The sequence below is a fragment of the Artemia sp. Qi Xiang Cuo genome, chromosome 17, assembly GCF_049724085.1.
Source record: "Artemia sp. Qi Xiang Cuo chromosome 17, ASM4972408v1, whole genome shotgun sequence".
NCBI classification, from domain to species: Eukaryota; Metazoa; Arthropoda; class Branchiopoda; order Anostraca; family Artemiidae; genus Artemia; species Artemia sp. Qi Xiang Cuo.
In genome coordinates this window covers 48,401,423-48,425,828 of record NC_142810.1, presented here as the reverse complement: position 1 = coordinate 48,425,828, position 24,406 = coordinate 48,401,423, and the positions used below count along the sequence as shown (strand labels likewise).

At 35.9% G+C, this 24,406-nt stretch overlaps 1 protein-coding gene across 2 annotated transcripts in view; it reads right to left on the bottom strand.

The window, feature by feature from the left end:
- Positions 1 to 24,406, bottom strand: part of spoon (A-kinase anchor protein spoonbill) — a 141,620-nt gene that overhangs the window by 21,193 nt on the left and 96,021 nt on the right. For both annotated transcript variants that reach the window (XM_089103546.1, XM_089103545.1), the window contains 2 exons: positions 14,668 to 14,845; positions 5,923 to 6,141 (listed from right to left, as the gene is read on the bottom strand). In XM_089103546.1, coding sequence (XP_088959672.1) covers positions 5,923 to 6,141; positions 14,668 to 14,845 — 397 coding nt within the window. The remainder of the gene's footprint in view (positions 1 to 5,922; positions 6,142 to 14,667; positions 14,846 to 24,406) is intronic.

Genomic DNA, 24,406 nt, shown 5'->3' with positions numbered 1-24,406 from the left:
GCTCCAGTCACCGTGGACTCTGAGCACACAGTAAGTGATCACCTTGGCTTGTGCTTTAAGGCTAACTTCTTCCCGTGTAGGCCTAATACGCCCAAAATTTTTGATACCAAGACTGAGTGGAATAAAATAAACGCCGACCAGTATAAACAGACATGTGATGAGATTCTCGGAAAGATAAAAGTTCCCTTTCAGCTCTTGATGCATGGCTCGAGTGATTTGGTAGCACTAGACATTTATTGTACTGAGATTATACATGCAATGAAAACGGCTGAGCAGGCTTCTGTACCCACTCGCCGTTTTAAACCTGGAATCAGCAAGCCTGGCTGGAGTCGCTCTCCGAAAGTAAGGCAAGCCAAAGCTCGTGCTAAGTTTTGGCTGAGATTATGGCGCGATTGCGAGAGGCCTAGGTCAGGTGTAGTGTTTGAGCAGTTCCGCAACACGAAAAAAACTTATAATAAGTCTGTAAGTGATCTTAAAGCTGCTGAAGCCGAACTTGCTTCCCAAGAAGCAGCAAATAATCCTGTATCTATGTGGAAGTCTTTTAGACAGTCTAAACCAGTGACAAACCCTGCTAGTAACATACCTGAGGAGCAGTGGGTAAAACATTATAGTGAAGTTTTTGGGATTAAACATGCCCAACTAACAACCGAAAGTGATAGTGAGCTCTCACGAGCTTTTGCGTCCCTCTTGAGCCAACGGAACTATTTTACCGTCTCAATAGGCGAAGTGCTCCAGGTTATTAAGCAGCTGAGAAAGGGCAAGGCTCCCGGGCACGACGGAATTGTGACTGAACACCTCCGCTGTGGCTCACCTCTGCTCATTGAGCACTTGACGCTGTTATATCAAATGTGCCTTGATTCTGGTGCAGTCCCTAGGTCGTTTGCCCTAGGTATTGTGTCTAATGTCTTGAAGAAGGGAAAAAATCGTAACCTCTGCTCTAGCTCTAGGCCTATAACAGTTTCTAGTACATTAAGCAAAGTGTTAGAGAGACTTCTGTTACCTGAGCTGTTACGAAAGTGTAAAATTGACAATCGACAATTCGGGTTCCGTCGCCACCTCGGTTGTGCATTTGCACATCGCCTTCTTACGCGTATAGTATCGAAAGCTCAGAATCAATCACGGACTCTTTTAATTTGTGCAGTAGATGTGTCCGCGGCGTTCGATTCGGTAATTCATTCAAAGTTAATTTTGAACCTGCTGCACCAAGGTGTGAACCCACATGTAGCGGCCGTCCTATGGCACTGGTATTCGAGTAGCCTTATCCGTGTTAAGTTGAGTAGTGAACTCCTGTCGAAACCGATTAAGCTTCACCGGGGACTGCGTCAAGGGTCGGTTTTAAGCCCTGTACTCTTCAATTCACTAACCTCGTCGGTAACAAAAAAGATTAACGGTGGTTTTAACACTGAATGTATGGATGTGAGCCTACTGTGCTACGCAGACGACATATTACTGGTGAGCACATCGCTTTGTAACCTTCAAGCTAATATCGATCTCCTAAGTCGAGGTTATACTAATATTGGTCTGGTTATTAACCCTGCTAAAACAGAATTTCTTGTATTTGAACCCCCGTGTGCGCCGTCTGGAGTTGCCCGTCGCGAGGCTACCCGTGTTACCGTTGCAGGGCAAGTAGTACTTCCAAGCCGCAAGTTGAAGTACCTAGGTATCACATATGGAAGCGACCTCAGAAGCTCGCGTGCTCTTTTTGTTGACCAGGTTCTGTCGGGTTTTCGGTCTGGGTATGCTAAACTTGCAGCCCTGAAGTTCAAATTTAATAAGCATATCCTTGCTAGGTTGTATCGTGCCGTCGCTCTTCCCTTTGCTCACTACATCTCACCCGTTTGGCATTGGCTATCGAATTCGGATATGTTGCGAATCCGTTCAGGCTTTTGCAAATATTTAAAGTTTCTGCTTGGTCTGCCACTTTACCTCCGTAACACTGGTCTGCTAGAAAAGTATCATATACCTGATCCTGTTGAGTTCATGCCGAATTTTGAAAAACAAGCTCTCGTGAAACACAGGGCACTATTATTTGATTTCCCAGCGACTTTCTTGCTGGATAGTTGAAGTGTGATTTGTTTGTATTTAGTAGATTATTATGTTCGGTTGATTTGTGTTCGTTTTTATTTTCTCTTTTCTTTTGTTTTGCTCCGCTTCTTCATGCTTCTTTTTTATAGCGGGTTTGTAATAAATTATTATTATTATTATTATAAATAATTCTAATATGTTAAAAAATATCATTATTTGTGGTGATTTCAATGCCCACAGCCTTTTGTGGGGGAATAAACCAGCAAATAAAGCTGGTAAATTCATTGAGCATATGACTTTAAATAATAATGAATTAGCTGTTGCTACCCCTCCAAACCTGAACACATATTTCAACCCCAAAAGTGGCAGATTCTCCACAATTGACCTACAAATTGTGTCATTAAATTTTTTGAACAAAAATTACATAAATAAAATTGATAGTCTATGTACTGACCACTTTGCTATAGTTTGCTCTCTAAAATGAACCTGCTGAAACTTTATCTCATACATCCAAATATATCAACACTAAAGCAGAATGGTCTATGTTCCAAAATAAGCTAAATGATGAAATTACAAGTTTCACCCAAAGTTCATGCATTTCTAACACAACAGTTGACACACATGCTGAAGCCTTGACATCTTTACTAATAAATACAGCTAATCATGCTATCCCCAAGACAACAACTAAGAAAACATTCCCTGAACAAATTCCTAAAGCATGGTGAACAAATGAGTGCCTATATAAATGGAGGATAAAAAGGCAGCTAGGACAGAATTCATAAGAAAACCATCACCTACTACATATTTAAAAAAATTACAAGCAGAATCTAATCTAAAAAGGACTATAATAGATGCTAAATATAAATACTGGAATAATTTTGCAAATAATCTCTCCAGAGAAACGCATGAGCCAATTATACATAAAGTCACAAGCCACATCTGTGGGAAAAAGACTTCCCCCAACCCACTCCTGTATGAGCTTTTACATAATAATACCCATTATGACAATGATAATGGAAAAGCTAACCTATTTGCAACTCTTTTTGTTAATAAGCTACCATCAAATAATCAAAGCAAACTGTCCACAATTCCCATGAACCCAAGTTACCAACCACGCCCAGGATCCGAGTACATAACCAATCCATTTTCAATCCAGGAATTGAATAGTGTAATACATCAGATTAGGACCAAAACTAGCAGCAGATATGACAATATACACACTACATGGATAAAGAATCTCACACATTCATACAAACAAGAACTGCTAAATTGTTATAATCACGCTTGGGCATCTTCTAGGTTCCCCAATATATGGAAATGTTCGTCCCTCATACCAATCCTAAACAAAAATAAACCAAATGATAACCCTGAGTCTTATAGGCCCATAATGATTACACCTGTGATGGGGAAAATAATGGAGAAAATGATTTATCACAGACTCCTCTGGTTTGTTGAAAAAAATAATATGATCCCACACACTCAAACTGGATTCAGGAAATACCACTCCTCAACAGATCCTTTCATTTTGCTAACAAATGCAATAAAAGAATCTTTCTCAAAAAATAATATCCTAGTGGCAGCTTTCCTAGATTTTTAAGGGGCATATGACAATGTGAACCACCAAATCCTTTTAAATAAACTTGCAAACCTTGGAGTACCCCCTAAGCTAGTATCTTTTATTAAATCCTTCATAGAAGTGCGAAGTTTCATTGTTTGTGTTGGTTCAGCCTCTTCACCCCAAAAGACAATATCCAAAGGCCTACCTCCGGGAGCAGTCCTCAGTTGCCTCCTATTTGCCCTATATCTCTGGGACATGAACCTACCCCCCACAAATCTACAGTATGCTGATGATCTGGTGCTATGGTCATCTGGCAACACCTTTGAGATAGCACAGTCAAATATGCAAAAGTAACTTTTCTAGTTTGAAAAATTCTCTCAACATTCAGATTTACCCATTGCACCCACCAAGTCAAAAATAATCCAATTTCACCGGAAGCGAAACCATGTTAATGCAAAACTAACTCTAAATAAAACAACTATTCCAGAAGATAATAATATTAATTACCTAGGTCTCATGCTTGACCAAAAACTTAATTTCCACCTCTACATTTCAAACACAATAAAAAAATGATATAGAAAAGCAAATATACTAAAAAGAGTTCTGTCCGCACCCTGGGGTTGTAAAGAGAAAACCTTACTCCAGTTTTATAAATCACATATAACACCCCATATTGACTATGGGCTTATCGTCAATGGTGCATGTGCAAAGACCCAGATGCAAAAAATTGAAACAACACAAAATGATATAATACGTCTCATATTTGGTCTTAGGAAACCCACAAGCACCAAGTTTCTGCTTATGGAGAGTGGATTAACAACAATAAGGGAGAGACGTAGCTTTCTCTTGATAAAACATCTTACAAAAATTGAATCAAATAGCTCACAGAAATTACATAATTGGTTAAGAAATCCAGCCATGTATAGAGGTATTGCAGATGAGTATGCCAATATTCAAAAGAAGTTCCCTGTACCAGCAAAGTCTATTGCACCTACTTTCCCCCAATCCCTCCATGGAATTGGTCATTTCCCATAATAAATACTGAATTTTCAAAATGGAATAGATTTAACCCCCATTGCTTTTGTTCAGAAAAAATTTGCATAACTTAATACAATCACCTATAAAAATCACTTCCAAATATATGTTGATGGGTCAATAATGAATGAGAAGGTTGCAAGTGGTGTTTTCCTTCCTCATCTGAAAATTGCAATGGGCGAGAGATTATTTAATAATTTATCTATAATGTCTGCTGAGTTAAATGCCATAATCATGGCATTAGAACACCTTAAGCAAAACCAACCTTTGATTGAAAATTCGAATAATATTATCATCTATTCTGACTCTTTATCAAGCCTAGAGTTGCTGGCCTCAGCTCCTCAATATAAGTTGGACATTGACACTTATCATTGTCTCAGTATTATTGATAATCTTGCTTCAAGTGGCATAAAAACTTACTTTCAGTACATTCCTAGCCACTCTGGCATAAGTGGTAATCATCAGGTTGATGAAATAGCAAAAAATGCTATAAATATTGACCAGTCAAGTGGGAGACCAATCCCAATTAGAGATATTTACCGATGGAGGCTATCAGATATTAATTTGAATAAGATTAATCCTATCCTTTCCCCCTTTCCCAATAAGTATTTTTCAAAAATTTATCATAGAATTCGTTCTGGAACAAATGGACTAAATTTCCTTGCATTCTCATATAAGCTTTCTAATTCAAGTGGTTCAATTCCCCTGTCCCCTCTTTGCAGGCATTGTAATATGAATAATGAAACAATTGACCATTGCCTATTTGAATGTAATATGCTGACGTCTGCACAACATACCTTGCTTTCTAAACTGTTAAAATACTTCAAACACCACAAAATCCCACTATCAGCCAAGAGCCTAGCCAACTATACCTGCACACAGAGCACAGAAATCGACATCTATCATCTTATATTTGAACTCCTAGAGTTGAAAGATCTACTGAAAGATATCTGAATATATCTAATAAATATGAGGCAATCAAGCCAGTTGCTCTGTAGCCCACAGAGTGAAGCAAAAGGAAAAGGGCTGAATAGTTTTACTGAAAAGCCCGCCTGCCGTTAAATAGAAGAAGAAGAAAACTTTCCATCAGAATCCTTTGGGATTTTCGTCAACAAACAAGTCTAGTAGCAATAGCTTAATGGAAGCATTAGCTGATCCTCTTATTGAGAAACCATGGTGTTTATCCCTAGTGTTTAACCTATCATTCTAAAATAAAAATATAAAAAGAGTTCATTTTACAGTTACTCCATTCTCTTGTTAATTTTAAATAAGAAAATTATATCTAATAAGAAAAGCAGACTTACCTTCAGCAGGACCAATATTAGCCAAATAGCATTCACATGCTTGAAAGGGTAAACTCATAAAATCCACTCTGATCTGCTTTAAAGACGATGCTTGCAGTCGTGCAAAACCACCATAGTCTACAAATGAAACGTCCACGTCTTCTACACCACCATCTTCATTACTAATTACACGGGCTCTGTACCAGCCGCCATACGCTGGGGCTGCGCATATTAAATGTTCTAAAGAAGAAAAGGATTATAAGAACCCAAGGAGCAATGAGATGGTTAGGGATTATATTATGTTGGAGACGTTTCACAAATAATATAAAATATCAAAAAAGAAAATGCATACTACAAAAATATCAATACTATCCATCCAGGAGAAAAGTGAGACCCTCTTTTCCTCCCTTTGATCCTCCTTTGAGCCCTTACTCCTGCTAACGGGTCGATTCAATGAATTACAGCAGCAAATAACATATATCAAATCAAATACAACAAATATATTAAATCAACGATACACTAAAAGCTAAGCTTTTGGTGTGCAACAAAACAAAACTTCAGAGAGAATCTGGGAAAGAAAGGATAGCCCCACTGAGAACGAGTTCAAAGCCCCTTTCCCTTCTCCTAACTAATGGTTCAGGCTAAATCATCTCCGAGAGGGTGTGGGGGAGAGCAGGACAGCCTCACTGAGAGCATTTCAGAGACCCCCCCCCCTTCCTAGCTAATGGTTTAGCGTAAATCATCTCAAATCGGGCAAGGGAGAGAGTAAGACAGTCTGAATTACATTTTTGAATTCAGTGCACATACTTTTTTAAGTTGAAAATACGTTAGATATTAGTCGAAAAAAGGACAATTTTCATATTTAAAAGCAAAATTAGATTCCTCTCAAAGATAAAGTCTGAGTAAAATCATAATTCTGGCTCTTTGAATGATTAGATCTAAGTCTAATGAATCCAAAGATATAGCTATATTGTCTTTTTGATGTAAGTTACAGCTGCAGGCAGGTCAGGAAATCGCCTGTTTTAGAGGGAACAGATACCTTAAACACAAACATTTTGAGATTGAAAACAGATGAGGAAAGATGAACATGAGAAAAAAAGGTTATTTTTCTTTTAAATATTATAATAATTGCTATTAGTTATGACACATAAAATGAGGACTATATATAGGGGCGTAAAAAGGGGGTCCCAGTTTGACCCCCCCCCCCCCCCGAACATATATCCTGGATACGGTCCAGACTGCAGCAATATATCAAGAGTTACAGACTTTTTTTTTTACCGTTTTTTTTTAGAGGCTTAAAGGAAAGTATTGCGACGTACTTTGAAAAAAAAAAAAAAAAAAAAAAAAAAATTGACAAAACAAACGTCGACGGTAGCAATGCAGCCGTCCTTTGTCACAAAAACAAACGAACGGCAAAATAAAAGATCATTTTTTTTTAACGCCTATGCAGACATAATGACCTATGGAACGAAATGGAAGCGTATACACTCGGCGTTTTATTTTTTTATTTCTTTTACCGCTGACGGCTGCTGATGAGTGGATTTGCAGAGGGTATATCACAAAAAAAATTGGAAGTCATAAATGATGAATTTCTTTTCCTAAGAAGGAAGAGGGCAATTACAAAAAAGGAAAAAAAAGCTAGATAATTTGATTAGGAAGTGTCCAGAAATTCCAGGAAGTTTGAAATGTCAGGGGGTTGGGTCCAAATTAGTTCCTGACTTTGGTCGTTAAAAAAAATCAAAGCCTATTCTTTTATCATAAATAAAAAAATAAGTGTTAATCAAATTTATGTGCCCTAAACTAAATACTATTTTTTTAAAATTTTAATTCACATTAAGAAAACTTCTTTCTACTGGTTTTCAGAACATCTTCTAGTTTACCCCCCCCCCCATGCCTTTACGTGTAACCAATTCATACGAATATAGGAAGGAAATTCAAGGAATTTTTAATGTGCAAGGGGTGGATATTTTTTTTAATGGACGGAGAAGTAAAGTTAATGCAAGAAGTTGTTCTATATTCATGTCTTACACAACACTAGGAATGAGAAAAAACTCTTGTTGCACGGTTTCAGATCTATTTATGATCTATCAGACCTATTATTATGATACACAGATGTTGCGACGGCAGAATATTTACCGCCCAGTGTGTACGCGCTAGAGTAGCAACGGCAAAACAAAAAAAAACGCTCGAGAAAAAAAACGCTTGAAAAAAACGCTTGAAAAAAATCCCTGTTCTGACAGTGCCCTGTTTGAAGAGCTACATCACATAGTGATTGGTTAAGTTATTTTCAATACTTGTGTAATTCGAATATATTTCCAGACCCCCAACCAAATATTTTTTAGCAATATCAAAGAACAAATAATCTCTAAGACACCCAACAAAGTATTATTGAACAATATTAGAGAACAAATAATTCAAAAACACGGAAAAAATTGAATTCTTGAAAAGACACCAGCTTTGTATAAAAAAAAACATATTGACGACGCAAGTTTGTCATTTTAATGGATTAAACTCCATCTACAATATCTCTCAGTCTATTAAGCACCATCAACCAGTATCTGCACAGTGATTGTTTTTTAATTTTTAGCATACCATCTCTAACCCTTCAATTCTAGATTATCTCTCAATATTTTTCTTTTCTACGACGTTACTGCAGTACAAATTATATCCACAAATCCGGTTGTTCATGTATTTAGGTCAGTTTTCGGTTAAATTTAATACCCCAAGCAGAAAACACTCCGCAGTTATGCTACTATAATGGACCCCTTCAAGAGCCCCTGAGGTATAAAAAAAATTCCGTTTTATGTACTGAAAACCAACTGAATTCATGAGCAAAACTGCGACTGTTTGTTAAGCAATTAAAGTTAATGTTCTCTGAGAATCATCCGATTTTGTGACAGGCTTATATCTGCGACTTAAACGAAAGGAAAAGATAATTATTTCACTGTATTCATTAGTTTCAGATCTATCCAATCACCAAACCAAAATTATATTACTTAGGCTTTTTAGATAATGATTCAAACTTTCTTAAAAAATGAAAACTTCCTCCCTTTTTTAAGGGAGAAAGTTTCCTAACTCCCTAACTTTCCTCTCTAAAGAGATACAAAGCTAATGCCAACGATGATGACAATATTGTCGTCTTACGTCTAAACAAGGGTGTACCAGGATTTTTGCTCCGGAGTGTTATTTTTTTCCGAAGGGGGGGGGGGGGGCTTTAAAAAAACTTTATAGAACGCATCAACAATTTGTTTATATGTATTAATGTTACTTTTTACGAGTCGGACAAGAATTTCGGTTCAAAATCGGTCATGATACGGCCATGAGTCCAAACCTCAAAATTGTAGGGCTGCAGAAAATTAACTACTAGAACTTCCTTGTGGAACCAAGCCTTAAATTAGGAAAATTTACATTACATAGTAGTTTATATGAACTTCTACTAAAACGAGGGAAGAGGGAGGGGAGCGTAAAACATAGAAATTCAAAAATAAAGAAAAATCAAAAAAAATTATATTACTTCTCCTTTGTACGATAAGTTTACTAATTTAATACTACAACTGTGTTTTTTTGTATATTTCGTTTGCTTTGCATATGTATCGTGAATTAAACTTAATCAACACAAAATCTGAACTTGCGAAAGAGCAGATGCTAGTCTTTTTTTTATAAGAGATTATGCAAGATATCTTTAAATAATGCAAAAATAAGAGTAGCATTCAGGCATTCTTTGAACCCATCCCAACCCTAGGGATAGGTTAACACCCAGCACGATTTATTTGTGAAAATAAAAACGTCTAACAATGCAAATTATCTATGCTTGTGCAAAGTCAATTGCACAATTACAATTTAATTGACTGTCAGTCAGCACAGCAGAATTTTTTTTTTTTTCAAGGTCATTTCTGCAAAGCACAAGAGCATCTCTTACAAGAGGATGACGGGGGATAAGGAATGGAGAGAGACATGGGTTCACCCAATCCCTCCCAAAAAACGAATATTTCCAACAATATTCTACCTTGTCTTTCATATGTATCACCCCTCCCTATAAAGCCCTACACCAGGGATGTAGGTCAAGTCAAAAGCGATATACTACCCTACTTAAGAAATTAACATCTGCCTTTACAATTTTTTAAGACACTCTTGACTTTTTAAAAGCTAAGCTATTCATGTGGGTGTTTGCTAGACTAAGTCCCTATTAGCCAAGTCAAATTTTTCTTTGAAATACGGCCGCCTAGTTGAGCCGTATCTACAATTGTATTTCTCAGGCGAAATGGACAATATGCCGTGTAGATAGGTGACTAACTAAGAAGCACACACATGTGGATGTGCTGGCCTTACCCAAAAAAAGATGTGCACTGATTGGTCAGCGGTTCTGACGCCACTTGGCCACCTTTGCCTGAAAAGCCAAATGAAGACGCTGCTTTTGACAAGTTCAATTAAAAGTGGCACTGTGAATCCATGAAGCCACCTCTAACTCACTTTTTACATTCTGATTCTAAACCCTTTAATTTTTGAAGGTGGAACTTAAATTCCCTATAATTTCAGAGGATATGTCTTAAAACTGGGCCCCAAACCTGGACTCACACTTACTAATATTAGTTTATAATTTTCTGAATTTTGATAGTTATAGTAGTTATGCAAGTGAGGACGTTTTTATTAATAATCATAATAAGACTAATAGCAGGTATTCTTCAATAGCATATATCCGAGTTAAAATTTCAGCTTTACCCGATTTATATTTTCGTTGATCTAAAATATACCCAAAAGCTTCTTTTTCGTACTCGAAAGCCTTAAACTCAAAAATATGTTCCAAAGCCTTATTTTATAGTTTAAATTAGGACCTGTTTCGGCTGGCGCACGGGTCTTTTACGATTTTTATGGTCCATAAACATAACGTTGGGCTTAAATTAAAATCAGTTACTATTTTAATGGAAAATTAGCGTGTTATTGAATACACGTCTTTTGGCGATTGACCGGTAGAATTAAAAATCCTTATTGACAATACAATTGGGAGTGAGTGGGTGAGGGGAGCTTTGAGTATCGGTTCCAATTATTTATATGAGGTGACTCGGTAGGTGATATTAATATCCTGAGCTACCGCTCAGGTTTTTGTATGTATGCAGGAGAAGGTCGCGAGGGGTGGGAGAGTCTGTTGGAGGTAAAAAAAAAAAAAGTACTCTTGCATTTGAAGCACAATGTATGCAGGTTTGTAGTTCACTGTTATGAAGCAACTTATTTTATGTGGTTAATATTTCCTTTAGCGGCAGGAAATGATAGAGCCAACACGTGGTGACTTTGTTGGAGGGGGGTAGCTGGTGGTAAAGTAATCAATCTCTAAAAAATTGAAATGATATCAACAGTATATAATAAACCATTAAAGAGATTCCCGAGAAAAGCGGGACAATTTCTATGTGTCGCTAGAGAAGAAATTCAACATTTTGTATCAAAAACTTTGTCGAAGTAACATCTCCAATAGGAGCACGATTGTTTCTAATCTAAATCATACAGGGAGATCTAATTTACGACAATTTGCAGTTTCATCCAAATCCAAACTGAGAATATGGTTTGTTATGCCATAGGATCATAACGAGAGTTGTTGAGAAGTGAGAAGTGGAATAGTAAAACGGTTGAAGATGAAATTTTTTAAGTAAAAAAAAGTAAAAAAAAGTAAAAAAAAATAAAAAAAAAGGAAAAAAAAAGAAAAAAAAAGAAAAAAGACCTGTTTAGCTTGGTAATAGCGCAGTTCATCCCCTCTTCTGAACTAAACGCTACAAAAACAAAAATTGCAATTTAATGTATTAAGAAAAATTTTACTAGTGGGATTTCCATTTTGAATGGAATTTTCCAGTTCGCTTCCAGTTTGATTGAATACCAGATCTCTTCCCACCCTTCCCTAAGGCCTGGATGTAGCTCTATTTGTTCGTTTTGCTCTTTTCATTCAATCGGAATTATGAGTAAATCTTCGATCAGAAATAAGTTCAAAAAAATAATCCGAACTCTTTGGAACAGGGCCATATCGAGGCATTATCAGGGGGAGGGGATACATTTAAACAAGAAACGACTCTAAAAATCCTAACAATAGAAATTTGAATTTCCTGAATGTAATGAAGTAAAATTTTTGTTAATATTAAGTTCAGAAGAGAGGATAAACCGCATATTACTGTTACCTTTAATTCTCGACTTCCTAAATATAGCACAAGCTAAAATCGAGAGGGTTACTTTCAGAAATCTCTTACACCAGATGGCACGCGCCGAGCATGGCTGAAATGTACTAAGCGTGGCAGATGATAAACCAAGGGCAGCGAAACTGTGCGTCACACGTGGCGTTCTGAGATGTACACCGGGGGGCGTAAAGTCCCTTAATATTTTAGCCCACCGGGGGGCTAAAATATTTGATGGATCATTTTTATACAAGCTGAATATCATGCCACCGCCCACCGAAATATTTCAAAGTGCAAAAAACTAATCAATTTTTGGATCAAATGCCGATTAACGGAATTAAAAACTGCATCCATGGTCATAGGTAAAAGACAAGCAGTTTTGATCAAGTGTTTAGCATATTTTAAAAATTGAATCTTGTCTAACGTTTTCTATTACATATGTGAATCGTGCTGGGTGTTAACTTACCTCTAGGGTTGGGATGGGTTCCTAGAATGCAACAGGTCGATTGGAAGATACAGGATAGTCTGATGAATTTTTTTTTTACGCACAGAATATCAGTATATCAGCATACCAGAATATCAGCACAGAATATCTCTTTTCGTGTCTGAATGTAGAAGGATTCAAAAATACTTTCAAGATCATTTTGTCTCGCATTTTTGTCTTTTGTTTGTTTTTCTTTCTTCCTGCATTCCCTATCATAGAACCTTGATGGGGGATATTTGATGTTTTTTTTTTTTTTTTTTTAGATTAATAAAATCTTACCTAACTCAAACATATTTCTTCCTTTTCTCTTTTTCAAACTAGCCCTCTCCTGATATATAGAATCACTGATACGATAGGATAATCCTCCGAAAAAGAAACAAAAATGAAAAATAACAAACAAGTATATGTAACCATCATTTTTGGAAAAATTATGAAGTCGGTATCTTTGTGAGGAACGTCTAGAATCTTCACTCATATTGAAGTTGACGGTGGGATTTTTATCCAGAGCACAATATTTTTTTACTGGGGGGGGGGGTTCCACTTTTTCTGATGAGACCAATTTTTCATATCATAAATCAAAAACAAGTCGCAAATATTGTCAAAAAGATTACGTTGTTTAGTTTTGGTTCCTATAGACAAGGGTCGCTCTTTACTTACCTTTTGGCATCAGGAACTATCAGATAGAATTTTATGCCGATTACGAAATAAGAGAATAAATATATATATATATATATATATATATATATATATATATATATATATATATATATATATATATATATATATATATATATATATATATATATATATATATATATATATATATATATATATATATATATATATATATATATATATATATATATATATATATATATATATATATATATATATATATATATATATATATATATATATATATATATATATATATATATATATATATATATATATATATATATATATATATATATATATATATATATATATATATATATATATATATATATATATATATATACTATATACATCTATATATATAACTATATATATATATATATATATCTACATACATATATAGAGTACCGTGAGCCCGGCGGCTTCACCGCTGGGCACCGGCATGCGGCAGGCTTCTATCTATAGATTCTCACTGTCGCTTGTCTTCTAGACGCAGACAATACGAGCCGTTTCTTGATGTCTTGACGTTCAAATGGACCTTAAATTAGTAGTGGTGCCTTTGTAAAATTACACATCTTTTTATTGGACCTTTAACTTTTGCCTCGGCTTGTCTTTTATCATTATGAAAGACATATCGCCAAACCTTTGTTTCTTTTAATTGTTTAGGTGGTGGGACAAACACTTCTTTTTCTTCCAACGATTTATCCAGTCCATATTTTTGATTTTCAAAGGTATGCTAGGTACTGATGACCTTAGCCATGTCAAAATCACAAACTCAATTATCATCGCTATCATTTTCAATTTTGACGTTTTGATTCTCGCTGTCCATGTTGATTTTAATTGATTCGCCCGCATGTTCGGTGTCGCATGTCTTCTAACCGCGTATGTCTGCTCTTCGTTTTTATCTTTGACTTGCTCACATGATCGATGTCGCATGTCTTCTAACCACGTCTGTCTTTGCTCTTCATTTTTATTTTTGACACGCCGCCGCCTTTCTTCTAACCGTGTGTTTCTTTGCTCTTCATTTTCATTTTTGACTCGCTCACTTGCTGTGTCATAAGTCTTGCAACCGCATGTGTCTTCGCTCTTAATTTTTATTTTTTTAACACGCACTAATTGTCGTTTCGCATATCTTTTAGCCACCCGTGCCTTTACTCTTCATTTATATATATATATATATATATATATATATATATATATATATATATATATATATATATATATATATATATATATATATATATATATATATATATATATATATATATATATATATATATATATATATATATATATATATATATATATATATATATATATATATATATATATATATATATATATATATATATATATATATATATATATATATATATATATATATATATATATATATATATATATATATATAGTAAAAATTAAGTTTACTAGTGCCGTTCAAGAGTTACTTACCTTGAACGGGTCGTATGACTTCAGGAGCGTCCAGCTGAGAATAGCACGCAGCCATACAGGTGTCCAGTCGTGGCAAGGAAGGGTAAGTCGGATGAGTTGGCTGTTGAACAAATATGTGATTTGTAGACACAATATTTGAAACAATTACGTCACAGTTTACTTCAGGCGGTAAGGTTAGCTGAAAAAATAGTATGATGTTGAAATTAACAAAAACGAGTAAAAAATGTCAGGTTCCAAAATGCACTTTCAGTAGTAAAGATTCGAGATTTCAATTATTTTGCTCCCTATTTATCATCGGCCATATGAAGACGGCGCAAATGGATAAGACAAAAATATTTATATAAACAACTTAATCTAAACGAGGCAAATGCACGAGACTTATAAGAAAAAAGACTATAAGAACTATGAGAAAAAAGTTCTACCCACTCTTCGCCAATCAAAGAACAGACGTGGCGGGTATGACCGTGAGTCGAAAATGACTCGTTGTGAAATTGACAACCATATTTTATCTGCCAGCAGAATACACAAAAAGAAAGCAAATAAATAAAATAAAATTCAGTTTTCTGAGAGCTTCATTTGAGTTTTTTTTGTAGGGGGAAGGAATTTTGGTACTTGTGTATTATGGGTCACTCACTCAAGTTTACGCTGTGCAAAACTCGAGAACAAACCGATTTCTTCGTTAGTTTCTTTTAGCTTAGCGCGAGAAAAGACAAGTGACAGAATATATGAGAAATATATAATTTGGGCTATATATATGCACATAAAGACAGGGAGGGGGGGGGGTAAAGTATTTTGACAGTTTGAAGTCAAAAAAAAATTATTGCTTCATAATATGCAGAGTAATTGTACCTAACACATTTTGCATGCAGACCCGCTATACTAACCCCCCCCCCCCCCCTAATCTGCAAATCTATAGCCCAAATTTATTTCTAAAGTAACGAAGAAACTAATGAAAAAAAAAACGGTTTGTTCTCGAGTTTTACACACAGCGTAAACTTGAGTGAGTGGCACATAATACACAAATACCAAAATTTCTTCCCCCTACGAAAATCAAAACTCAAATAAAATTCTCAAATTTTAAGTCTTATTTTCCACGGGGGGGAGGGGGTATTTTCCGGGGGATGTTTCCGGGGGGATGGGGGTAAAGGCCGGCCACCAATAATCAGATGAATTACTTAATTAGATCAATGGACTAGAATCTGAAATATCAGAAGGATGGAGAGGATTCAAAGTACAATATTTGAATTAATACCGGTACCCCCTTTAATAATTTTTGTAGAAAAGCACAAGTAATTATTCACGCAATGAAAGCGAAACAGTTTTAGTTTTTCAAACGCCACCCATTTCTAATAGAAGAGAAGACTACCGTGTCTAAACCATAGTAAAAGCTGGGCGCTTGACTAATTTTTGACAGATGATGAAAAAATCCCTCGCTATGCCAGTAGTAGTAGTAGTAGTATTTGTAATAGTAGTAAGTAGTAACAGTAGTAGTAGTATTTCCAACCTAATATCCTAAGATGTTCCTGAGATACGTCCTTTTGACAAGGTGCATGCACATAGTGTCTTTTGATTTAGTTCAACACTCCCCTTAACATTCCTTGAAAGCTTCCCCTTAACATCCTTAGTGCTTTTGGACAGCAAGAGTCAAGCATGCCCCCTTTCCCTATAAAAAATACTATATGTAAATAACTGAGGAATCAGCTTAACTTAAACCCTTTTCCCAAGAGCCTGGGGGAGGGGTTGTTCCTAGAGGCATAGGTATTGGATCTTTCAAGTTTCAACAACGGTGAACAAAATGGCTATCTAAAAATTTGTCGGATGTCTTTGGGGGAATAAAGGGCATAAGGGGACTGCTTATGTCCCCTAATCCCCTGCTAACCTGCAACATCAAAGCGCTGTACATTTGATGTCGCACATATTTTTTAAGGCTAAATCGACCAATCATAACAAACAAGAAAGACGCAAGATTTCTTAATAAGAAAAAACGGTACTGTTCCAATAACCGGACTCTTTTATATAGTGCTATTTTGGTTAATGCTAATGAAATAAAATAGGATGACTATATAATAGTTTAGGAACAAATTTGGGCTATATATTTGGGGGGGGGGCCAAAGCATAGCATATACTAAATACGTAACCTAACCTAGGTACCTCCCCCCCCCAATAAAAAAACAACAACATAAAACAACACTTTAAATATCGTATATGCAATTAAAACCACGCTATACATTGTATGTCTCTACAGCGGTTCAGCGGTGTCTTGTATCATCCCGTTAAAAAACGGGTTTATCAACGCGCTCGAGTTTGAGATATAAAAGAGTCCGGTTAATAGAACAGTACCGAAAAAACACATTATTTTTATTTATCAAAACAAAATAATTAAAAACTGATAAAATAAAAGCAAACGAAGATTAAAAATTAATTCTAAATATCAAGCACATGGTACTTACGCGCTATCACAACCACACTCGAGAAGTTTGATCTGTTTGAACTGTTTAAAACCGGTTTTTCTGTGTGCACTCTCAAATAATCAGCTTAGCCTGAGTGAGATAAACTACTAAGTAGGTATACATATAGAGTTGGTTAGGTATTTAATACATTGGGTTCTGGGCGGCCTGCTTTCCATAATTCCCTGCTGTAGTATCCATAATTTTGTTACTAAAGTACTATATTTTCATCAAATTTAGGTATATTTCATTATTATTAACCTAACTTCACTTCTTGAGTTTGATCGGGATAACACGTAAGTACCCAGCACATTTTCTGCTGTTAATAACCTTATCGTTATTTTAAGTGTAGGCCTATATTTTAAGCTGTTCGTATCCGTCTGACTGCAAGTAGCCTATATATAGATTGTTCAAAGACCCCTGTAAATTTTTTTTATGATTCGTCAATTTTTCCCATTTCAGGGAACTTATCCCTCTCCCGACAAAAGATCCAGCACAAATGACCAGGCTCCTGTGCCCACTATTCTTCCGGCTGCCCAAGGCCTACATTTGGTTTAAACCACACATCTCAGGCCCTGCCTTCAATTAATAAATTTTACTCCTTTAAAACTTCATATTCAAGTCTCATCAAACTATTGTTTATTACTTCAAACACAAGATATTTCGGATAAAAAGACACATAATTTTGAACAAATAGACTTAGACAGGAAATACTATAAGCCTCTACCAATGTGCCTACGATATGCCTCTGAGCGAAAATACAATCTTGACTGTTGCCAACTGAATTTCTTTTTTTATTCTCTTGTCTGAAATGATCTGCGTAAGAATCGAAAAAATTTGCGTAGGTCAGGATTGCTTCCAGACATGGAATCGATTAGAAAGAAACTACTTTTTAAGTAAAAAAGATAGGATATTAGCTTTTCAGTAGCAGAAAAGAATCGCTGACTGACACTAAACTGTATGAAAAATGTGATCAACCCCGCTTTCTAGGGCCATAATGAGAGAAAGGTTGAGATGGCCAAGACACGTTTTGCAGACGAAGGGTGATAGATTGCCAAAGATCGTCTTTGTTAGCCAACCGTCTAGGGGCCACCAAAAAGCAGACCGTCCCCGAATAGGGTGGGAGGATGGTTTAAGCACAGATTTAGGGGAAACGGGAACTTTTTGGGTGCAAAGAGGGAGGTTTTGAAATGATTGGGACGGGGGAGGAGCGTGTGTAGTTGTGTTGACCTCACGTGGCTTGGTGCTGCAGTGAGTTGTTAGTAGTAATAGTAGCCAGGGCCGTTCCTAGTGTTAGTGGTGCCTGAGAGAAGATTAATCACAGCGCCCCCACCCGACTCAAATATAGGCAAAAAAGCCAAATCAAAGTAAAAAAAAAATTGATCGAACTGAACGTCCCCAAGCAGTACCAGTACCAGTGGTAGCTGCACTGGTCCCCCCCCCCAGTGAACGGCTCTGGTAGTAGCATTGTATTAACCTTCATGGGCCTGCTAGTATGCATGTGAATATGGACAGGAACTTACATAGGAATTTATTTTGGTGAGAGCAAAAACGGGAAATAGTAGTACGTCAGAACGGGCTTCGTTCCTCCTTTAATTTTCGATAATTTTGAACGAAATTGAATTAATAGGAAAAAGTTAAGAAAAATTAGCGTTCTTTCAAATACAGAAAATAAACTGATTTGATATCATACATGTACGACAAAACGCACGAATATCGCAGAAACTATGATCGTCGCCTGTTATTCATAGTATATACATGGATCTGATGCTTAAAAAAAGAGACTCAATTTAAGTGCCAGTTTCTAGATAGAAAAAAATTAACTATGAAAGAATAACTTCAATCTTCATTGTGAAAATAGAACAGAATAGGACGTTCCAGTTATTTTTATATTTACAAAAATATATGTCTGGTAGCTTTGAATTTACACAGACATTTACAAAAACAGAAATTCTCCATTTCTGATTCCATGTGGGAGAAGTTATCAAATCCCACGGATAACCGGGAAGCTTTATCAGACAATGTGTTGACAGACCGAGTTATCTCCAGTTTTACATAACGGTTTCCGAAAGCTTAGAAATCTGGAACAAGGTACAACTAAGTGGCAACATATCAAAACATATTATTCTACTTCGTCAATTATCGTTAAAATATATATATTTATTGCACGAGCAACAATTGTATACAAATATAACTATAAATAATTGTATAAATTAAACGGGCAATAATTGTATATATATCTGTAATTTTTTCTGAAAAACAGCACTATACATTTTTCGGAAAATTGAAATACTACCACTTTCTGATATTAGAAAAAAAAAGAAATAGATGGATCGCAACTTTAGGAAAATTGATTTCTCCCTCCCAACTCCCTTAACATTTTTCATAAATCGTGTGCTGACTAAAATTAGACCCCTCAAGGTTGAGGGGTCATTCAGCCCCTCAAGGTTGAAAGCCTTGGGCATAAGTAAAAGAATTTCAAAACATAATTTGTTTCTTGACAAATCAGTTGATTCCGAGCTTTTAGAGACATTCCCCTTTGATAGCTGTGAAGTAAGTCTTCCATTTTTATTTGACTTGCGTTAAATACTACGCATTGCGGCAGAAACATTACAACAATATTTTGTATACCAAAGGACATAGCTGACTACTGTTCGTTTGATAATATAAATCGTCATAAGATAATTGTTCGTTTTTAGATGCAAAAAAACAATCGGTGACGACTTCGGGAAATTCGTGTAGGGCCTTAATTAGTTTTGGAAAAACATTTTTCGTATGAATAACGTCACAAATACCCAGACGTGTAATACCCTAATGATATTGCTTTCTACAGCGAATAAAACAAAATGAAATTAAAGTTGTTTTGCGAAAGATATTAAAAAAGGTCTTTTTTTACTAAGCGAAGCTCAGTCCCCTGATACTACTACAGTGAAGCAAAGAGTAAGGGCTATCCAGTGGAAAGTTGTATTTAATTAGGTTCATTCACACATTTTTTTCGCAGAAACAATCGTATATTAAAATCATAATTTTGAAAAGTGCAGTAGCTGCTGACCAGTCATATTTGATATTTGTTATTTTTATTTGATGTTATGGTTTTCGTTGGATCAAAGGCTTTACCATCTACACCCCACACCGCCAAAAAAGAACGAATAAATAAATAATCTAAAAATCACTCGCGTTAGGTTGAATGACCTACTTATCACAACGTAACAAAACAAGTAGACTCAATAAGTAAAAAAAAACATAGTTATAAGGTACATTTTTATAAGGTACTTTTATAAGGTATATATAAGGTACATAGTTACATTTATAAGGGAGGATTTGAAAAAGCGTAGCTGAGCGTAGCGTAACTCTTGTTGAGATTGCCTAAAAAAAACTCCGGAAAAGTTCAAAAAGTGGCCTAAGAATAACTTGTTTTCAATTCAGCCCCTCCCCCTCCAAGGACTAGATCCTTGTATACCATTGTTTATTCACTAAGTAACATAATATTCACTAAAGTTATTAATTCACTAAGTTATTAATTATTTTATATAATAATTTAATACCGCTGCCAAAAATACAGAAAAAACTTTGTTTGGCACATAGTCGCCATGTAGAATGATCTACCAGCAGAAGTTTCAAAAAAAAACCTTCTCCTAGTTGCTTGCAAATAGGGCATAATAAATGCTTAAGAATTTGAAAAACGATTATTGCCAGGGCTAGGGGCATATCGTCAGATGGTGACACCGTGAAACCCGATTTAAAAAACAAACAACCAAAAATCTGTGATTTGACGCTATTCATGATGACATAAGGAACATTCGTCATAGCAGGGCCATATAAAACATTTGTATCAACTATTATAAAATTTGAAAGGAAAATTAATATAGAAAAGACAAAGTCAGTTGTTAACGAAATGATACATAATTAAAACTTCAAAGATAGGCAAAAAAGGACCAAAAGTCGTTTTTCATGGAGTAGCTAACCCATATGTGGTCTTTGAATTAAAACATAGCATTTCAATCGAAAATATAAATGATTTGAATCTATGATCGATAACCCCCCCCCCCAATCCAGCAAGTCAGTCATTTTTGTTCTTAACAACATTCTTAAAATTAATAAAGTATAGACGCTAAGAGAAAACATGTCATACATTGCTAACAAAGCATTAGACATTTCACACAAAACTGGACAGCCTTGAACCTAAGCAATTAGTGCTTTTGCAGATTCGTCATTGCGCATTCTTGTTGGTGCAAAATAGGAAAGTCGGCGCAAAAACACACAAAAAACCCTTGTCGATCTTGGCAGGATTTCTAGGTTGGAAACAGGCATAAAATAAAGTCTAGTTGATAGGCGTTTAAAAAGACAAAGCTATTAGACAGATTGGGTCCAAGGGGTTGTGGGTCTGTAGCAGGTGTTCATAAGCATAATTCTACCATATGTCCTTTCGACCCAATCTTCGTTTATAATACCCGGCATTAGTTGAAACGAAGCGAAGGGCACCCACTTTCCGCCTGCAGGTGTACATCACAAAACACCACGTGTGCTGCGCATTTCCACAATGTCTGGCACAGTTTCCGCCACATTAGGCACACGCCACCCGGTGTACGTAATTCACAAAGTGGGCATCCCCTCGTAACGAAACAACCAAGTACCAAATCCCTTAAATCACATCCAAAGTTCGGGAATCGATGCAGACAAGTTAGACTTATAGGGTACTTATATATACTCATTCTCTTCTGTAATTGGATAAGAAGACCCAGTAGAATTGGATAAGAAAACTACCCTTTGACACCGATCAAACAGACCCAACTCTCCTGGAAAAACAGAGACTGGAATAGAGTCACGCATTCGTGTACACTATTAACTCAATCTGAGCTTTTTGGGGGGGGCGGGTGGGGGGGGGAAGCTCAGGGAAGAAACTTGACCCAGGCACAGTTTAGGGTCACAAAATTTCAAATAAATTAAATATAACATTTACATTCATTTCGTTATTTTTGAAATTTTGTTTTTATTAAAAAAGAACAGATGGTACAGTTGGCAGTAAGTACTGTATAAGCAAAGTGAATACTAAATTTTTCATTTTCTCCCATCTTTTCCCAAATAAGGTAAAAGGTCAGATTTAAATTAATGAAGATTTTTGTTAAGAAATAAAAAAAAAATGTTAGTAAAAGAAAATTGTATTAATAAATGAAAATGTTATTGAAATTTGGCCTGAAATTTCTTAAGATACAGGAGGGAGCACTAATCAAGATTTTGCCCCGGGCACAAGAGAGGCCAGAACCGCTGCTGGACTCAATTAGTTCCACGCCTCTTATTTGATACTTCTGGTTTTGAATTGCAATTTGTAGAACTGGCCGCATTCTGATTGGGTACTCATGCAGTTTTCCTTGGTAGATGATCTTACAAAAACCTTAAGACGAAACTACACGAAATAATAAAAGTGAAAGGCAATACAAATAGTTTCAAAGCTCATGGGAATGCAAATTAGATAAATAACCAAATTTATTAGGAAAATTTATCATTTCACTCGGAAAACACACACATCTAAGTTAAAGACACTCAGACACAAAACAAAAAACGCTAATTTTTAAAATCTCAACACTAATATTTACCAATCAGAAGTTCTAGTCATGTCTTGTAACGTAAAAAATATTTTAGTATAGTCAACACTGTAAAGAGAATTACCCATCACCCCCCCCCCTCTATTCTCCAACTAATTTTCTGAAAATGCCTCAAAATCAACTATCGATTGTAAAAGGACTATGGGGCGTGCAAGACGAAATCCAAACGAGCGAGAGAGCGCCTTAGGTTTAATCCCTCTCTTCTCCTTCACTAAGAGAAGACTTCTCTAAGGAGTATTACAGAGAGCAGACCAAAGTATAAACACATACTGAACAAGTACTGACAAAACCTATCCTCTCCACACAAAAAAGTGACCCTTTGTCCGCGTCTCCGAGACGATTCCATACCTATGCGAACCTGGCGCCTAAATTTTTCAAGTTCCGTTGGTGATTATACTTGTTCCATAAAAGCTGTATTAAATTTAATTTATTGGCTCGGAGCGATTAAGTAGTACAACATTTCCCCTATAGAGGCGCTGAGGTACGCGGGGTCACTTTTGGAGAGTTTTGTCAGTACTTGTCAGTATGTGTTTATACTTTAGAGCAGACAGAACCGTGTCAGAATAGGGTGAAGGAAGACATGAAATGCCAGAAGACGACAGTAGGTGGTTTAGGAACTCCCGAGATTAGCTCTTCAGAACGTTCCTTGTCTAGAGAACAAGCGATAGTACGCAAATATCTATCCAACATACTATCATTTTAATAACGCATCAGTTTGTTTCTTCGGTTCTGCAACAAAACTAGAAGACATCGAAATTAACAGATCTAGATTTGTAAACCTTTTACACATCGTGTACTGATATTTGCATATTCTGCGCCAAGTATCAATGTCTGTGCTTTGTTTATCATTTGATTTTATAATGTGATGGAATAAGGGAGATCTAAAAACTCTTCTTCAAGACTCGACAACATGATGCTAAAGCTGTGTTGACTGAGTTGCGATATAAAAATGAAGATTCAATCATCATTGGCCTTGTGTCAGAGCTTCATTCGACGTAATTTGCTTGAATCTTGCGTCCGTGGAAATCCTAGTCGTTTATTGTATAGTCGTTTTAGTCGTTTCATTTATTGAGCAAAACAACACTCCAAGTCGGTAAAAAGCTGATATTCTGCACTTTTACCAGAAAAAAAGAATAAAATTTTAATAGATTTTAATAGAGTATGAAATTGACCGTATGATTTATTTAACATTGTATATTTGCGATGGTTGATCGTTAATTACCATATACTAAATGAGGATATATAAAGATGTAAAGATGCCACAAGTCAATTCATTGTGCCAAGTTCGGCGTATGGACTACGGTTTGGCCACCCCTGTACCAAACTTTATTCGAAATAAAAGAACAATTTATAAACTAACTTTTTTGTTCAGTTTTATTTACAATCGTCACTGGTCAGTTTAAGAGTTATGTTCAGCGTGCTTTGTTTTTACTCTGAACTGTCTGATTAGCCACTAGTCTTTTTACATTGCTCAATCGCGAAGTAATACTTCACCACGTTTTTGTAATTGTAACGGTTTCAATTCTTCAACGTAAGAAGATAATTTGCTATCATTCAATGGCTATCCAGATTCAAGCCATAGATGGCCAGATTCAAGTCCATGCATAAACTAATTCCGTACCGCAGTGTAAAAGATACTGGGCCTCATATGATAAGAGAGGAAGAGAAGTTCGGCGCATGCGTCTGAAT